We start from the raw sequence: 18,013 nt of genomic DNA on the forward strand, positions 1-18,013 counted from the left end.
CCTCGGCCCGCGGTGTGCTTGTCGGACATACCGGCAGGAACGACACTCACCTGCGCCCCTGTGTCACACAGGTAACGGCGCCCGGACAAGGTGTCCGTTATATACAGAAGGCTGTTTGAATTGCCGACGCTCACCGTTGCCACCGAGCGCCGGCTCGCCTGTTTCCCGACCCGCCGAATGAGCACGGCGGGCGACACTGCCGAGCCTCGTGGCCGGACTTGGCATGGAAGAAACACCAGGCGGGCAGCTGCGGCGTCGGAGGCCGCGGTTTTCTTCGCGGCGGTGGTGGTGGGTGGGGCGTGACGGCGGACACGAGGTGCGGTGCATCGGGGAAAGCCTCGGGAGCCTCGGGAGCGGCAACAGCGCCAAGACTCGCCTGCATGTCCAAAGCCGCGTAGTATTTGTCGGCCTCAGCAGCGAGCGCACGGGGTTCCGTTAACGCAGAACCAGCCAATGTGAGGTGGACTCGTGCTGGCAGCTGGCATCGAAACAATGCCCGGAATAGAGCGTTCGGGGTTTCGTCGCCCATGAGCACCAGCATATGGTCCATACGGACCGACGGTCGCGTGTCCCCGATCTCGGGGAGGTCCAAGAGGCGATCGGCCCGTGCGTCCACCGTAAGGCCGAACGTGGCGAGGAGGAGACGCTTGACCGCCTCGTACTTGCCGTCGGCAGGTGGATCCCTTAGGACCGATATGACGTGGGTGGCCGTGCCAGGCCCGAGGGCGGCGACCACGTGGCAGTACATGGTCTCGTCCACCGTGATGCCTCGAAGTCGGAACTGGGCTTCCGCCTGCAGGAACCAAACTTCGGCTTGTGACTCCCAGAATTCGGGGAGCTTGATGGAGACCGCGTTGGTAGCCATTGTTGCGGCGGTTTCGGGTAGTCAGCGACGGCTGACTCGAATGTCGGAGGTCACCAATGAAGCACGCGGTGCTACGCGCGTGACTTGCTACCAAGGAGGAAGCGGACAACGCGGTAAGTTTATAGTTATTTATTCCAAAGAGGTCACTGTAGCACTGGCGCGTTCCGGGCTGCGCGCCCGGTGTATATCTTGAGGCCACGCCTACCCCTCGGGCGTGGCCGCCGCCCACTTGGTGCGCGGAATGATGTCACCACGCCAGTGGGCTTTCGTGTACGCCACAATATATTAATACTGGCATTACTACTTTTTTATTTTTAGCTCACCTGTACTGGAACTGGAACAAAGTTCAGGGGAGCTTATGCGATTGCGTGTTGTCCGCCCATCTGTCCGTCCGTCCGTAAACAATTGAAACTTCTTCTCCAAAACCGCTGATGGGATTACGATCAAACTTAGAACAAATGATACACGTTGTGTTGTGACTAAAGTTTGTTCACAACATTAAAAAAATCGGGGTCTAATGGGGTTTACCGGGGTCAAAGTGGATCCAGGTTTGACCCCCCCCCCCCCCCCCCACCAAATATGCATTTGCTTTCTTCTCAGAAACTACACACACGATTTTGATGAAACTTGAACACAACCTCAATCACCTGTGATGTACCAGTGTTTGTTCAAGGCATGAGAAAAATTGGTGTCTGAGGAGGTATACCGGATGGGAGTGGGGGGGGGGGGGGAGGGGGGAGGGGTAGGGGTAGGGTTTCCTCCCCCAAAATAGGTATTTGCTTGTTTGTTTAGAGTGATTATGTTAGTATGATCTACATGCTGCCCTGTCTTCTAGCAACCATTGAAATTGGTTTAAAATACCCTTAGTCGGTGCAGTATACTGTTTATTCTACCAGGTGAGCACCAGGGGTATTGCCCCCATGTTTAATGACAAATCCTTCATTTTTGGCTAAGCTAGAACATAGTTCCGGGCAGCTTATGCGATGGTGCGTTGTCCGTCAATCCATAAACACTTGGACCTTCTCTGAAACCGCTGATGGGATTGTGACTAAACTTGGCACAAATGATATTTGGTATGTGGGAACTCGAGCTTGTTCACGGCATTTAAAAAAAAGTCAATGTCTAAGTGCGTCTACAGGGGGTCAATGTGGGTCCAGATTTGACCCCCCCAAAATAGATATTTGCTTTCTTTTCTGAAACTACACACAATTTCGATGTAACTTTACCACAACCTTCATGACCTGTGATGTACCAAAGTATGTTCATTAAAAAACAAATTCAAATCGGCATTAAATTTTTTTTAAATTGGGCCTAAAGGGTCGTATGGCGGTTGCCCCCAAAATAGGTATTTGCTTTCCCCGAAACTACACATGCAATTCCAATGAAACTTGGCTGCAACTTTCATCATGCCTGATGGACCAAAGTTTGTTCACGGCATTAAAGAAAATTTGGCATTAATGGGTCTACCGGGGTTGCCCCCAAAAATATGTATTTGCTCTCTCTCCCAAAACTACACACACAATTTCGCTGAAACTTGAGTACAACATTGCGGTGTACAGCTGTTTCAAAGACTTGAAGGGAGGAGAGGGATTGAAGAGTGTGGGAGTTTGTTAGAGGAGGGAGAAAAGAGGAATGAAGGAGTGAACGTAAGCAGCGAGTCTTGATTTTGGTAGTTTCACCGGAAGAGGGTTGCAGGCAGATCTTGTGCGACCTGCAGGAATATTTGGGGGACAGAGCACATTTTGCTACCTCGGAGACATGCTGAATGGAGAAGGTGGATCAGACTCGGCAACGGTTGCAAGAGTGAGATGTGCATGGAAGAGGTCTCGGGAACTGAGTGGCGTGCTGATGAGGAGGAGAATGTCGCTGAAGCTGAAGGGAAAGGTGTATGCTGCATGTGTGAGAAGTGTTATGATTTATGGGAGCAAGACATGGGTAATGAACGTGGAGCAGCAACGAAGGCTGGAAAGGGTGGAAATGCGAATGGTTCGGTGGATGTGCGGAGTATCGTTGAGAGAGAGGAAGACAAATGAGGAATTGCGAACGATGATGGGAATAGAGCCTGTGATTGATGCTGTGAAGAGAAACAGTTTGAGATGGTTTGGTCATGTGTTGAGGAAGGATGAAAGTGACTGGTTGAGAAGAGTGATGGAAATGAATGTAGAAGGAAGTAGAGGACGGGGAAGACCGAGAAAGACTTGGCTAAAGATGGTCGAAGAAGTAATGTGGGCAAGGGGGTTAACAAGTGGAGATGCAGAAAATAGGGCAAAATGGAGAAGATTGTCATGGAGCCCGTAAGGCTAACCCCCGCTCTAGCAGGGAAAATGGCCTTAAAATGCATGTTGTTGTTGTAGAGCACAGACTGAGCTGGGGCAGCTAGGCTGGAGAGGAGTCGGTAGAGGATAGGAAGACCTTGAGCGAAAGATGGCTCTGATGCCTTAGAGGCTTAGACGCATACGGTTGATACTCATGTGTTGAACGCAGGTCATTCCAACTACCAGTGGGGATTGCCTGTATAACACAGGTGAGCACAGGATCTTGGGCTGATTCAGCAGCCACCTGCATGGTTAGCAATGACGGGTCCACACTGGATCTGGCCCAGTATCAACACATCAACCTCATCGGACGATTCAGATGGATCCCCCTTGCAAGGCAGGCGAGAGGGATTGTCACAGTTGGCATGTTTCTCGGTGCCTCAGACCTGGATATCATTGCTGTAGACGGCGAGGAACAAACACCATCATTATCTCAGCCACCAAAGGTGGATGGAGGTTATGTTTTCACCCTTGTCAGTTAGTTTGTTTGTTTGTGAACAAAATATCTCAAAAGGTTGTGGACGGTTTCAGACGAAATTTGGCAGATATGTAGCGTATGTCACAACGAAGAAATGATTAGATTTTGGTGAAGATCCGGATTTGAATCCGGCTACTAGAATTTTAAAAGTGATTCTTCACCATTGGGAGATCGGGCCAAAAACGATACATAGCAGGATATCTCAAAAGGTTGTGGACAGATTTGGACGAAACTTGGTGGACAAGTGTGTGTGTGACAAGGACGAATCGATTCGATATTGGTGAAGATCTGCATATGGATTCGGATATGAGAATTATTTAATTTTTTAAGTGATTCTTCGCCATTGAGTGATAGGGCTAAAACCAACATATAGCAGGATATCTCAAAACGTTATGGACGGATTTGGACGAAACTTGGTTGACCAGCTGTGTGTGTGACAAGGAAGAATCGATTCAATTTTGGTGAAGATCTGGATCCGGATCCAGCCAGTATAATTTTTAAAGTGTTTCTCCACCATTGAGTGATATGGCCAACCAGGCAGAGGTATCCTCTCTACCGAGTGCCGTTCTAGTTGGATCTGTGATACCGCAGTGACTGGGATACCTCGTTTTGGTTCCATGATGAATTGGAGTGGTTTATGATCAGTCTGCAGGGTAAAATGGTGGCCCAGCAGGTGCTGATGATATGTCTGCAATCCCCAGACGAGGCCTGCTCGATTTGGGCATATTTCCGGTCCGCTGTTGACAGGGTGTAAGATTTGATACAGACAGGGCTTTCAGAGCCATCATCCATTTTGTGTGATAGAACTGCTCCAATGCCGAAGGCAGAGCCATTGCATGCCAAGATAAGTGGCCGTTTAACTTCATAGAGAACGAGAACCATATCCTCTCTGAAAGAAGCTTGACATGATGAATGTCAAGCCGTTTTTCCCACAATGAGTACATCATCCAGGTATGATTGATCTACACAAACCTGATCCATAGCTTTCTGCCACAAAGACTCGGTCGAAGCAATCCCAAAACCTAGTCGGCTGAATCGATAGGGTCCTTGACACGTGTTGATTGTTAACAGGTCACTACTACCAAGTTCCATTTCCAGATGAACATATTATGCATCCTGCAGGTCCGGTCTCATAAATAATTTACTCCCTGCCAATTGTGCATATATCTCATCGATCGATGGAAGAGGGTACTGCTTGATATGAAGAGTTAGGTCGACTGTAGCCTTGAAGTCCTCGCATAATCGAACATCACCATCCGCTTCAGTGATTATTGGAGTGTCCCATTCCGAGTATGGCACCCCCTTCAATTACTCCACAGGCCTCGAGCCTTGATGTCATGTGCAAAATCGGAGAGGAGTTTGTAGAAGACGACTCACCTTTCACCCTGTCACAGAGAGCATATGGGACTACACTTGGTTTACAAAAACGAGGAGCCATGCCATCCTTCTTGAAGAGCTTGGTCTGGACATCATTGAGTTTGCCAAGCTCATTGGAAAACAGGACGTTATGCTTTTGAAGTATCTGCTCCAATCGATGCTCCAACCGACATGGTGTGGTTTGCACAAGGTGAATTGCTGACCTGTCCAGCTTCATGTGAATCAGCCAGTCACGACCAAGAAGGGATGTTCCACTTCCTTGAAATACATATAACTTGAGATTGGCAAGTTGGTCCTGATAGCTCACTGAGGCATCAGCTACCCCGATCAGCTTTATTTTCTTGCTGATGTAGGTATACAGTGTGAGGCCCAAACTGATGAGCTTCAGACCTCTTGGCTTACGAGAGGTCTGCTCGCTTATGATGGAGACTGCAGCACCAGTGTCGACTTGGTATGTGATGGGAGTATTGCTAACCTCCACGTCTACTGTTTGTTGGTCGAGCTTTTTGAGTTCCCACCAAATAAAGACTAAACATTGGATGAACATCTTAACCCGAGTAGTCATCGTTTTCCATGAGGTATACGGTGGTTGATGTCGCTCTACAAACACGTTCCAGATGGCCCACCTTCTGACAATTCAAACACACTGTCCTATAGGGACAATGACGATGGAAGTGTTGACCTCTGCACCCCCAACATGCCTGAGTGGGCACCTTGTCACCTGACTGGAAGCATTGTGACTGTGGCCCATGGTATTCCCTAGTGTGTTGTTTCTTACCGAAGGTTGTTTGTGGAGTCTGAGGTGAACTGGACACCCTGTAGATTCCCTTGCCGACCTCCATGATGGTCTGACCGGTGATGACACGTACATCTTTGAGGGACTGTTCGACAGCCGGTGCGGTTTTAACTGCATCGACGAATTTAATGTCCTCGAACTAGATGTGAAGTTTCGCAGAAACAATCTTATGATCATGTAAACCAGCAACAAAATCTGGCAGGATGCTCACCTGGGGTGAACTTGCAGGCAACAGACGTGTTTCACTCATGCCACAAAATAAGCTATGCGCTCTCCCGAGTTCTTCGTCAAATTATCAAATGAATACCTCGCTAGTTGTGACGATCCTTAGGCTTGGTATGTTCCTTCATCTTCTGGAAGATGGACTGAAACATCAAGACGTCGTCTTTCGGCTTGTTGAGCGACCAAGTCACACAAAAGCTGTTAATTGTCCGACGACGGCGAAGAAAGAAGAATGGCCTTCTTTGTGATTCCGTTGTCCACATCATTTTAGATGAAATAGAACTCCAAATGTTCAGCAGAGTTCAAAATCATCGCCACTGAATGCAGGAACTTCACCGTGAATACTGACCCGATTAATTATCAGCCATCCTCGTCGCCAAATGTGGTTATCACCGACAATACGAGACAAGGCACGAGGCACAAGCATGCAACTTGCTTTATTTATAGTAGTTCTGAAGATGCGCCGCCCAGACGGCGGCGCTCCAGCATCTACGTACAGCACAAAGCAACCTACTGGGTCATGTACACGGTGTGTGGTACTTTGGGGGAAAATGGAACTTTTCACAAAAACTAACAAGAAAATCCATTAATAAAATAAAATTTCTATTTTCAATTTGTATTGTTGTATTTTATAAACCCTTTAAATAATCTTTATTCTCATTAACAAAGCCATTTGTTGAGTTTTAGTAAATACAGAACACTATGTGATGTGTAGGATGTTTTACTCCATTTTGTGAAACTTGCATTGTTTATCCATTGCAGGTCACGTGATGGTGAAGAGCACAAAGACTGTTGAGGTAACAACTGGTGAAGATTTGAACCTCATTTACACATTCTCTCTCGACGAGCAGGATGGATTACCTACCACAGACAATTCTCTCCTTTCCATCGAGTTCTACAAAGACTCCAACAAGAACCCATTTTACCTTTTTCGAAATGGAGAAGAACAAGTCCTGGATGAAAGGATGAAAATATCCCAAAGTCCAAACGGTGATTCTTTCATTCTGACTCTCAAGGATGTGAAACTTCATCATCAGGGAACTTATACCTGTACGATGTGTTGCCACAATCACAAGGAGATATCTACATCATTGAACCTGCTCGTTCGTAAGTCTCAGTTCAGTCCAGGAGATGTAGTTTTAACCTTCTTGTGTAGATATCAACTATCGTGGATTTTATGAGTGAAGACTAGTTGGAACATCTTTTGTATACAAGGGTGTGTTGACAAGTAATGCCTCATATTATTTTTCTCCAAAACAAATATTCCAAAGAGCAGTCTTAGGTCTTACGCATTAGCACATTCGGAGCACATTAAGAGCACATTATGTCTTACAGCCACCAGGTGCAAACTTTTGCGATTGTGACACTAAATATCTCAGGCTACATTAGTCAAGATAGCAGAAGGCAGCAAAGATATTGTCAGTGCTGTGATGTGCGGAGTACTGGCGATGAGAGTTGGGACGACTGACTGGTGATGAGAGTTGGGACGACTGACTGGAGATGAGGGTTGGTACGACTGACTGGAGATGAGGGTTGGGATGGCTGATTGGAGATGAGGGTTGGGACGACTGACTGGAGATGAGGGTTGGGACGACTGACTGGAGATGAGGGTTGGGACGACTGACTGGAGATGAGGGTTGGGACGACTGACTGAAGATGAGTTGGGAGGACTGACTGGAGATGAGATTTTGGACGACTGACTGGAGATGAGAGTTGGGATGACTGATATAGATGACTGGAGATGATAATTGGGTGCACCATTATGATCTTGAGCAAAAGATGGTCAATGGAGTACCCTGCCACAAAAGATCCCCACCTCTGACTGGGCTCCATCAGGTTTTCATCTCTTCCCCAAACCAAAGGAGCACCTTTGTGGAGAACATGTTTTTTTAATGACTATGATGTGAAACCTCCCGAAGACCTCGATTTTTTTTTCTTTTTTGTTAATGTCGTGGACAAACTTTGATACATCACGGGTGATGAAGGTTGTGGTCAAGTTTTATCAAAATAGTGTGTAGAAGAAAGCAAATACCTATTTTAGGGGAGAGTAACTTGACCAACTTTAACCCCCAGTCGACCCCTTTAGACTCCGACATTTTTAATGTTGTGACAAACTTGAATTGCAACATACCAAATATAATTTTAGCCAAGTTTGGTAACAATTTCATCAGCAATTTCGGAGATGTTGCAAGTGTTTACGGACTGACTGACAGACTAAAAATGCGCCATCCCATAATATCCCCATAACTACATTCCAGGTGAGCTAAAAAAAGTAACTTTCAAATGTTAGAACTGAAATGAATGAAAATGAAAGATGAAATGAATCAGGAGAAAACCTTATCATATTTGGGATTACTAGCAACGGTACCTGCCCTATGGGTGGGGCTTCAATTGGGAAGCCGAAATGAAAAGGCAAAATATCAAATTGAAGGCAGAAATTTTGTGAATGTGAATGCTTCCTTGGACGTTTTCGTTAATGAGGCTTTCCATTTGGGAGCCATTTTACCGGTTTATCTGAAACGGTACCCACCCAGAAACACGTACCAGAGAAAACAAATCCTTTTGGCAATGGCCTTTCCAATATTGTACCCGTTTGTGACGTTTGTCACATTATCCCCAGTACCCATTTGTTTGACGATGTTTTCATTGTGACGAAAATATTCGAATTTATTTATTCGTATTTATTCGAATTGCACGAATATGTGAATTGTGATTGTGTTTCATTGTGATGTTTGCGCGGCGACGGGCGGTGTGTACAAAGGGCAGGGACTTGATCAACGCGAGCTGATGACTCGCGCTTACTGGGAATTCCTCGTTCGTGGGACACTGTCTCAAGCCCCAGTCCCCATCACGGATGGGGCTCAGCGGTTTACCCGAGCCTGACGGCGAAGGGCAAGGTACACGCTGGCCTGTCCAGTGTAGCGCGCGTGTGGCCCCGGACATCGAAGGGCATTACACGTTCATTAAAGGATTACGAAACGAAAAACGTTACGAAATTACGTTATCACCGTCACGTCAAACACTACCGTGAACACATACATCGTCACAACATCGTCACAATGAGAACATCGTCACAATGAACGTTATGCGAACGCGAATGTTATGCGGGAGTCCAAGCCCGAGAATGCTGGAGACCAAAGCTGAAATTGGGAAAACTAAATGGCCTATTTTACTCCTGGGGATCCCAGGATTACCCACCCAAAATATCTTTGCGATCGGTTCAGCAGTTTTTACGATACCTTCGAACGGACAGACGGACATTTGGTGAATTATAGTAAGAAAGATGAACAGAAGAGATGATAGTTTTAATGAATTTAGGTAAAAATGAAGCATCTCGGGTGTATATAATTGTGAACAAAATTGTGGTGGTGGTGGTTTAGGATTTCAATTTATATTTGTTGTAGTTCGCTGAACCACCACTCTAAAGGGGATGTGTGTGATGGCCATGACAGTTTTTTTTTTTTTCTTGTGCGGGAGACGGGGTTTTGCATTCACTTGTGTGTGTGTGTCTGTGTCTGTCTGGGCCGTAACGTTTTTACCATTTGAGTTTTATCATAAAATCTTCAACAGAGTATTATGAGAATATTGAGAAGACAAATTAATAACTTGGTCAAAAGGTCAATGGTCAGCATCACCTAAAATCATCAGTTTTCATCCAATTGACCTGCAATTTCAATTTACAATTTTAGCTTCGTCGTCAAATTCTCAAAGCTTTACTATGAGAATATGGAGAAGCCAAATTAATAATTTATTCAAAGGTCAACATCACATAAATGTCAATTCACATGCAATTGACCTGAAAGTTAAAGAATTTGCGTATTGAATTGCGGTCACTGAATTGGTTCACCAATCAAAAGCTAGAAGGCGATTGTTTTTTGTTTTTTAGAACAAAGGTCAAAAGGCAAGGTTGCATGAAATCACAAATTTTCATCTGATTGACCTTAAATTTTAAGAATTTGCAGATTGGGTCACTGAAGCATATTACTCGAGGTCAAAATGGATCCCGAGCACTTGATTCCAATCAAGATCATCTAAAATCGTCTTTTTTTGTTTTTTGTATTTTTATGCCACCATTGACGAAGTCGCTGTCCAGCTTGTCTGTCCGTCCGTGCGTCTGTCCATCTGTCCGTGATAGGTTTTCGTTACCGCGATAACTTGAGGAGAACGGCTGAAGGGATCTAAGTCAAACTTGGAGGTCATGTTTCGGGTCAGAGGTCATGTTAGGTAAAAATACTGTTACTGCAATAACTTGTGAACCAGTGATGGGATTCTGACCAAATTTGGTACACTTATGTATAATGATGTAAAGATGAACTGCTTAGATTTTGGTGTCAAGAGGTCAAAGGTCAAAGTCTGAAATAGGTCTCGAACTTGAGAACGGCTAAAGGGATCTAATTCAAACTTGGTACAGATATGTATAATGCTGTACAGATTAACTGATTAGATCTTGGGGTCCCAAAGTCAACAGTCAACAGTCATACCAGGTAAAAAAATGTGATAACTTGTGAACAGCTGAAGGGATTTAAATTTAAAACTTGGTACACATCTATCTATAATTCCAGTAATCTCTGTACGTTTGTACGTTTGTACGTCTGTACGTTTGTCTGTGACCGCTGTTTCTCGACAACTACCGGTCCGATATACTTGAAACTTGCCAGGTATATTGCTGGGGACCCGAGGATGTGCCTTTTCAAGGTTTGAAATTAATCGGACAAGTACTTACCGAGCTATGGCGATTTAGCCGTTCGCCGTTCGCTTTGCCGTTGCGAATGGACCAAACCATTCATGTAAATAGAGGGGGGGGGGGGTTCTGTGGTCGTTCGCTTTGGCTTTGCGAATGGACCAAACCATTCATGTAAATAGAGGGGGGGGGGTTCTGTGGTCGTTCGCTTTGGCTTTGCGAATGGACCAAACCATTCATGTAAATAGAGGGGGGGGGGGGGGGTTCTGTGGTCGTTGCGAATGGACCAAACCATTGTTTTTTTTTTGCAGTTTTTTTTTTTTTTGCAGTTTTTTTTTTTTTGCAAGGAACGGGCACCCACGTACGGGCACGTCCTAGCTTATATATAGTACGGGCATGCCCTAGTATGTATAATGACGCAAACTTGAACGGATTAAATTTTGGGGTTAAGAGGTCAAAAGTCAGAGGTCATTTCAGGTAAAATGTGATAACTTGAGAACAGCTATATGGATTTGAAGCAAACTAGGTACAAATATTATAAAGATGTAATAATGTGGGCGGAGGCATATCAGTCGACGTCGTGACGTCGAAGAGTGCCGTTCTAGTTACCTTCGCAAAAGCGGAAGGTTATGTTTTGATCGCTGTGTATTTATTTGTATGTCTGTGTGTGTGTGTGTGTGTGTATGTTATTCGCATAACTCAAAAAGTATTCAACCGAATTGCATGAAATTTGGTGGGATGATTGGTTATTATACGGGACACATTTGATTAGATTTTGGGAGCAATCGGGTCAAAGGTCAGGGGGGTCACGACCTTGCAAAATGTGCGTTTTTTGTCATAACTCGGTCAATTCTTATCCGATTTGCATGAAATCAGCACCAAACTGTTCACTGTTCTGTTCCCTACACTCCCATGCCAAGTACAGAACAGTAGCTGCGGCGAAGGTATGCGCTCTACCGAGTGCCCGTTCTAGTTTTTTAGCTGTTTTCGTCATGTTTGACATACAGAAGAAGTTTGCATACAAAGCGGACGCTGACGGGCTTTGCATTTTCAGATGCCAGATGCCAGATGCTTTCTGGCATCTGGTGCCAGATGCCACAAGAGCTACCTGTAGGTCCCATCTGGTGCCAGGTGCCAGATGCCAGATGCCACAAAGCCAGATGCTTTCTGGTTTATTTTTGTGTTGCAAGGCTAGTTTTGTACTCGGTGGTAAAACTGTGGATCAAATACAATCCAAACAAATCCACCACAAGGAATGGTAAAGAGGCCCAACTTCATCATTATAAATGGTCCTGCTGGGAAGCACAGATATGATGAGGAATCTTTTACAGGCTTCCGGAGAGATTTTCATTTTGTTTTTCACTTTGCAGACTCAGAAGAAAAATACCAAACATTCTTTCATGCTTGGACCCTTTGTGTCCTCCTTCCTGTGATATTGGGAGTCGTGGTGGTCCTGGTGTTAAAAGCTACAAGAAAATAAAAAGGTACACTTGTTGATTTTGAATGTTTCCTGATCCTTTCTTTTTATGCATCCGTTGCGGAAGTCACCGGAGGCATGTTTTCAGGTTTTCCGTCCGGCTGTCTGTCCGTCCGTCCGTCCGTGATAGGTTTTCATTACCGCGATAACTTGAGAACGGCTAAAGGGATCCGAGTCAAACTTGGTGCAGAAATGTATAATAAGGTAAACATGAACTGATTATATTTTGGGGTCACGAGGTCAGAGGTCATGTTAGGTAAAAATCCTGTTACTGCAATAACATGTGAACCAGTGATGGGATTCTGACCAAATTTGGTACATTTATGTAGAACGATGTAAAGATTCACTGATTAGATTTTGGGGTCAAGAGGTCAAAGTCTGTAATGGGTGTACGACTTGAGAACGGCTAAAGGGATCTAATTCAAACTTGGTACAGGTATGTATAATGATGAAGGTTAACTGATTCGAATTTGGGGTCAAGAGGTCAAAGGTAAAAGTCTGTAGTAGGTCTATAACTTGAGAACAGCTGAAGTGATCGAATTCAAACTTGGTACACATATATACAGTATAATGATGTAAAGATTGACTGATTGATTACATTTTGGGGTGCCGAGGTCAAAGGTCGGAGGTCATGTCAGGTAAAAATGTGATAACTTGTGAACAGCTGGAGGGATTTAACTTAAAACTTGGTTCAGGTACAGTATGTAAATGATGTAATAATGTGGGCGGAGGCATATCGGTTGACGTCGTGATGTCGAAGAGTGCCGTTCTAGTTCTCATCTACCAGAGACGGTGTTTCCCACACCACATGTCTTGTTTTTGTTTCCCACACCACATCTTTCTCGTCGAGTTTACCATCCCACATCTGACTTTTATAACTCTTTTCATGTTTTTCCTGTTCTGGTAATCGTATTGTGATTCTATTCGTGTTTTCTTGTCTGTGCTTATCTGGTCATGTTGTATCGATCCAGAGTGTGTTTGTGTAGGCCTCTTAACCATTACACATCCACAGTCATCTTTTGAACTACCCAAGCGTGTGGAATATTTGCCCTCTGTAATTAACTATTTGCATTGTTCCCCATTGTCAATTTTCACAGATAATCTTCATCAACAATCTTCACAAAGACCACCGACCTCTCCGGGACGAGGACTTGATCGGCGCATAGATTCAACGGCATCGCTGTAGATTCCAATGATCTTGAAGGCCTTGGTTTCCACAGCGTCAAGCTGAGGAAGAGGTGTGGCAGGGCAGTCGGACCAGAGGGAAGAGCAGTACTCCATCAAGCTGTGGACGAAGGCCTTGTGCGTGGGGTTGGGAACACAAGATTTGGAAGAAAGCACATAATTGAGGAAATCTGTGTCCTCACGAGCGGAGTCGACTGCGGTGCCATTTGAAGAGGGATGGAAGGGGAGCACACTCTGGCGAAAGACTTAACTAGAACGGCACTCGGAGTGCATACCTCCGCCAGGCTGAACAGTTTACGTTTTGTATCCCACCGATAGGCCGGGTAAAACAAGGCACCACCAGGTTTCCGACGGGGGGGGGGGGGGGGAGGGGGAGGGGGGAGAGAGGGAGAGAAAGAGACAAGTTGGAAGGATGTCGTTTCCTGGCTCTCCTGAGAGTGGACACACATTTGTAGGTTTTATGGTCTATATGATGGCCTTCGGTCAGGATTGCCTTCGAGAAACAAAGTTGTTTCAGACTAAGCGCATCACCACAGGACTTTGTATATAATAAAAAATAGATAGAAATCTGTACAGCATCCATTTTCATGAGGTTTGAATTGTACACCCTTTTTTCCTGAAACAGACATGTTTTTGTAAAATAATCTTCTGAATCCACAATAAGATACTGAGAGGGTATATAAGTGTTCCGCTTTAATCAGGAATCGTCGACCTTTCCTTGGTGCCCATTAGGTCAACGTCACATCATGTGGGTCCGAAACAAGGTTTTCCAAACGAAAAAAAAATCCATTACCCCAATTTTCAAAAGTAATTAGTACTATTTGTAATTTACCATTTATTAGTAGCTGAATGACTAGTTCTGTTGCCAATTTTCACGCTGATCAAGTGTGTGCACACCCCAGGCTGACCTAATTGATCAAATTATACTTTATTCGTTCGTGACCAAATACACTCAACATCGGGGTGGGGTGCATAGGAAGATTTCAGGTAGTTAAAAAAAGAAATTCTGGTCCTGGGGGTTCAGGGTGGGGGTCTCCGTTTCTCAAAGTCTATTGTGTATCGCCACCTCGTGGGATTGGGGGTATTACAAGTCATAAAACTGGGAATTCCTGTGTCTGTCCATTATAACAAGTTTTTGTAAAAGGGATGTGAAAAATAAATTTAGTACATCATTACCTGATTTCCCTGTTTGTCGTTAAAGGCGGCAAAAAGGGTTGGCGTCAGGAAGGGCATCCGACCGTAAAACATTGCTTCAAAAAAGGGGACCAAAAAAAACAAACAAAAAAAACAACAACCACGGTTCCCGAAAAAGGCCAACCCCCGCTTTGCGGGGAAAAATGGCCTCTAAAGGTGGTTATTTTTTTTTTTATATTACCTGATTATCTTTCTACAATGTTTCTATTTTCCAAATGTCAAACATCAACGGTTGTGATTCCGGTGGAATCGCTGGAGAATGAGGAAACAATTCTGGGAGTGAATGAAAAGGGAAGTGAAGGGATGAACAAATCCAAATTAAAAACTTTGGTGAAGCGAGATTGTATTTGGAAAAAAATAATGTAAGTGCACGATCCAAATACAACATCCATATATCTCATGGAAAATCTGTCCATCAAGTACATACACATATGTACTTGGTTGGATATGAGGAAATGAGTCGGAAAACAAGAATGTAAATCGTGATGAACTAAAACAAGAATCCAGAGATCACGTCCACCACCAGTCACACCCTTCGTTCTCATGAAGATTCTGTTTGTAGTCATTGCCTGTTTTGGAACCTAAATGGAAAGTGTATACATAAGAGGTCATGACATCTTACCTGGAAAACTTGTAGATTTTCATATGAGTTTCACATGTTTGTCGATAGGTTTCTTATGGATAAGATAATCTTGGTTTTATGGATTTTTCTCTCCTGATTTTTGTGGAATATAAAGTTCCAAGTTCCAACTAACCCCACATCCTATATTTTACCCGAACAAAGTTTCTCAGATGCTGCAGCCATTCCATGGCAAAGGCTGAGTATCCTACATTTTCATTCCCATATCCTGATGAAGTTGAGTGTTATCATGAACACAATGAAACAGAAAACCAAATACTGCATTGGAGTCATCAGAAGGAACCAAAAAAGGTAAAGAGCAAAGATGGAGTTATCAGGAGGAACCGGATAGGATTCGGGTTTCAGCCGCTACTCCTCTACCCTCAAACCCATCCAGGTGCAGCCAAGTGAATCTTCCAGGAAAAACAAATTTCTGCATGAATTCACTTCTCCGAAGACAGAGAGATAAAGAAAGAGAGAAATAAAGAAGAGGGAAGAATTAGAATGAATAAAGAGAAATATGAAACATAGGGGCAATACCCCTGGCACTCACCTGGTGGAATAAACAGTGTACTGCATCGACTAAAGGTATTTTAAACCAATTTCAATGATTGCTTGAAGACAGGGCAGCATGTAGAATCATACTAACGTGATCATAAGACTTTAAACAAAAAGAAAAAAAAAATGTTTCTTCACAATAAAGACACAATAAAAAACAAATAATTCACGATTTCTTCCAGAAAATTGTTGAAATTAAAAAATCTTTTGGTATCCACATATGTATTTCTATGTATTTCTTTGGTTTGTCGTGGAACAAAACAAAAAAGCTGAAAAATTCCTAAATCTTAGTTTATTCCACACAGAAATCCTAAAATGGCCTGGACAATATTGTTGCGGATATGAGGATTGCATTTTTTTTGATTGTGTGTATTATTATTATTGCTTTATTCTGAGCCTCCTTGCTCCAGTGTGTAAAGGTCAAAGGGCGTCCCATAATTAGTCCATAAAGCAAACACGTCAGCCAATCATAGAATACCCCTGTTCGATAGCTTATATCTTATTATGTGTTTTAGAGTAAGGCCTTGTCTTCCATTAGAATGACACTCCATTGCACCAAATCAATAGAGAATAGCTCCCCTTCAATAATTCCATTTCCCAGCCAAACTCTCCATCTGTGGGTAAAGCAGTTCACAAGCATGGGGTGCACGCCCTCTCAATTCGCTGCTATAGTGAAAATGTGCTCCGTGCTCTGTTTGAACAGGAGGGGCGGGGTCGCCAGGGAGAGGCAAGCCCAGGGCGCGCCAAGAAGGGCGGGGCTGTGCAGCCCCATGCCCAAATAAGGAAACAAGCCCGTGGCTCGCCACGAGGGGCGTGCCGTCGGCGCCATGCCCAAATAAGGAGACAAGCCCGTGGGATTACGATACAAGGTCACGAAAGAGCACGGGGGAGAGGGCGGTACCGAAACCGTGGAGGGCGTGTCAGACCCGCGCTAACGGTATGCGAGAAGGGTGCGAAGATCGCAGATGAGCTGGAGAGAAGTGAGAGGTAGGGAATACGAAGAGGGTTGCAAAAAGGCTGAGCTGAGCTGAGAGACCCGCGCTGGAAGGGAAGTGAGAGGAAGAAAAATATGAGCTGAGCTGCGTGGAGAGGGACACGACAAAAGAAAGGGTCCAAGAGAAAGCCGAGGAGCTTTTACGAAACAAGCTACACGAGAGATACAACAGAGGAGTGCAGCCCCGTTTCAACCAGCCGCGTGAAGCCCTGACGGTGTGCGCTGTAAAGCGGATTACAAGGAGCTGCCGGCTCCCCGCTTCCCGCCCGGAGTGGACCTGCTTGCTGTGCCCGGTGATCCCACCTGCTCATCCTTTCCAGCCATTCCTGCCTGCAAGTTCCCCATTTTGCCTACGTGAGTTTGTTTTGTTCGTGCTGTCCTGGGCAGTAACTAAGACTGTATAAGCTAGTAATTTTCACTGTGTCACCTGCGTCTCATGTCCCCTGTAAATAAACGTGACTGCTCTTTTTGCTTATGTGTGTAAATAATAATAAACCCCGTTACTCTTCTGTACGTCTTCTTCTTCTTCTTCTTCCTCTTTGCATTCGTCGTCTTAGTCTTTTCCTGATTGAGTAGCTGTGGCGCGATACGGCCAACGTCTGGGTGAATCGGGTTTAGTCGGGGAACAACTGTTCGGTCGCGGAGCCTCCGCTCGGCAAATATGACATCCTTAACCGCGTACCGTAACAATATCATTGGCACCTTTCAGAAGTTGTTAGAAATATTTAGATTTCAAGCAGGTGATTCTCCTTTATTTTGGAATTGAACTCACCTATGGTGAGTTGCAGGTGCCTGTAATATAAAAACACTCATTCAACCAGTTTGAATAGAGAAAAGGAGTCATTATGCTGTTTTGTGTCACTGTGTGTACCGCAATGAGCATGGAGAAAAGAAAGAAAACCAGAGAATTGTCCGAGGAGGTCAGACACAAAATTATAGCCAAGCATGGACAATCGCAAGGCTAAAGGTCCATCTCCAGAGACCTTGATGTTCCTGTATTCACCGTACGCGATGTTATCAGGAAGTTTAAGGCCCATGGCACTGTAGCCAACCTCCCTGGATGTGGACGCAAGAGAAAACTTGATCGAAGACTGCAGCGAAGGATTGTTCGAATGGTGGAGAAAGCACCTCGATCAACTGCCAAACAGATTCAAGCTGACCTTCAGACACAAGCTACGAGTTTCAACTTGCAACATCGGTCACCAACTCAATGAAAGGGGGTTCTGTGGTAGGAGACCCAGGAGGACCCCAC

General features: G+C 44.8%; 1 protein-coding gene across 1 annotated transcript; it reads left to right on the plus strand.

Moving 5' to 3' along the window:
- The first annotated feature begins 743 nt into the window (after positions 1–743).
- On the plus strand, positions 744–14,567 carry LOC144888755 (uncharacterized). Its single transcript, XM_078767933.1, has 4 exons — positions 744–978; positions 6,816–7,160; positions 12,105–12,218; positions 13,309–14,567. Exons 1-3 carry the CDS (start codon positions 747–749, stop codon positions 12,212–12,214), a joined length of 687 nt encoding a protein of 228 aa, XP_078624059.1. The 5' UTR covers positions 744–746; the 3' UTR covers positions 12,215–12,218; positions 13,309–14,567.
- The last annotated feature ends 3,446 nt before the right edge of the window (positions 14,568–18,013 follow it).

This window comes from Myxine glutinosa, chromosome 14 (genome assembly GCF_964187855.1).
Source record: "Myxine glutinosa chromosome 14, kmMyxGlut1.1, whole genome shotgun sequence".
NCBI lineage: Eukaryota > Metazoa > Chordata > Myxini > Myxiniformes > Myxinidae > Myxine > Myxine glutinosa.

Bases quoted from the DNA above. Each gene is read 5' to 3' on its own strand.
- LOC144888755 (XM_078767933.1), top strand. From the start codon at position 747: ATGGTCTCGTCCACCGTGATGCCTCGAAGTCGGAACTGGGCTTCCGCC. The intron at 979-6,815 runs GTAAGTTTATAG...TATCCATTGCAG, and splicing joins AGGAGGAAGCGGACAACGCG to GTCACGTGATGGTGAAGAGC. The intron at 7,161-12,104 runs GTAAGTCTCAGT...TTCACTTTGCAG, and splicing joins ATCATTGAACCTGCTCGTTC to ACTCAGAAGAAAAATACCAA.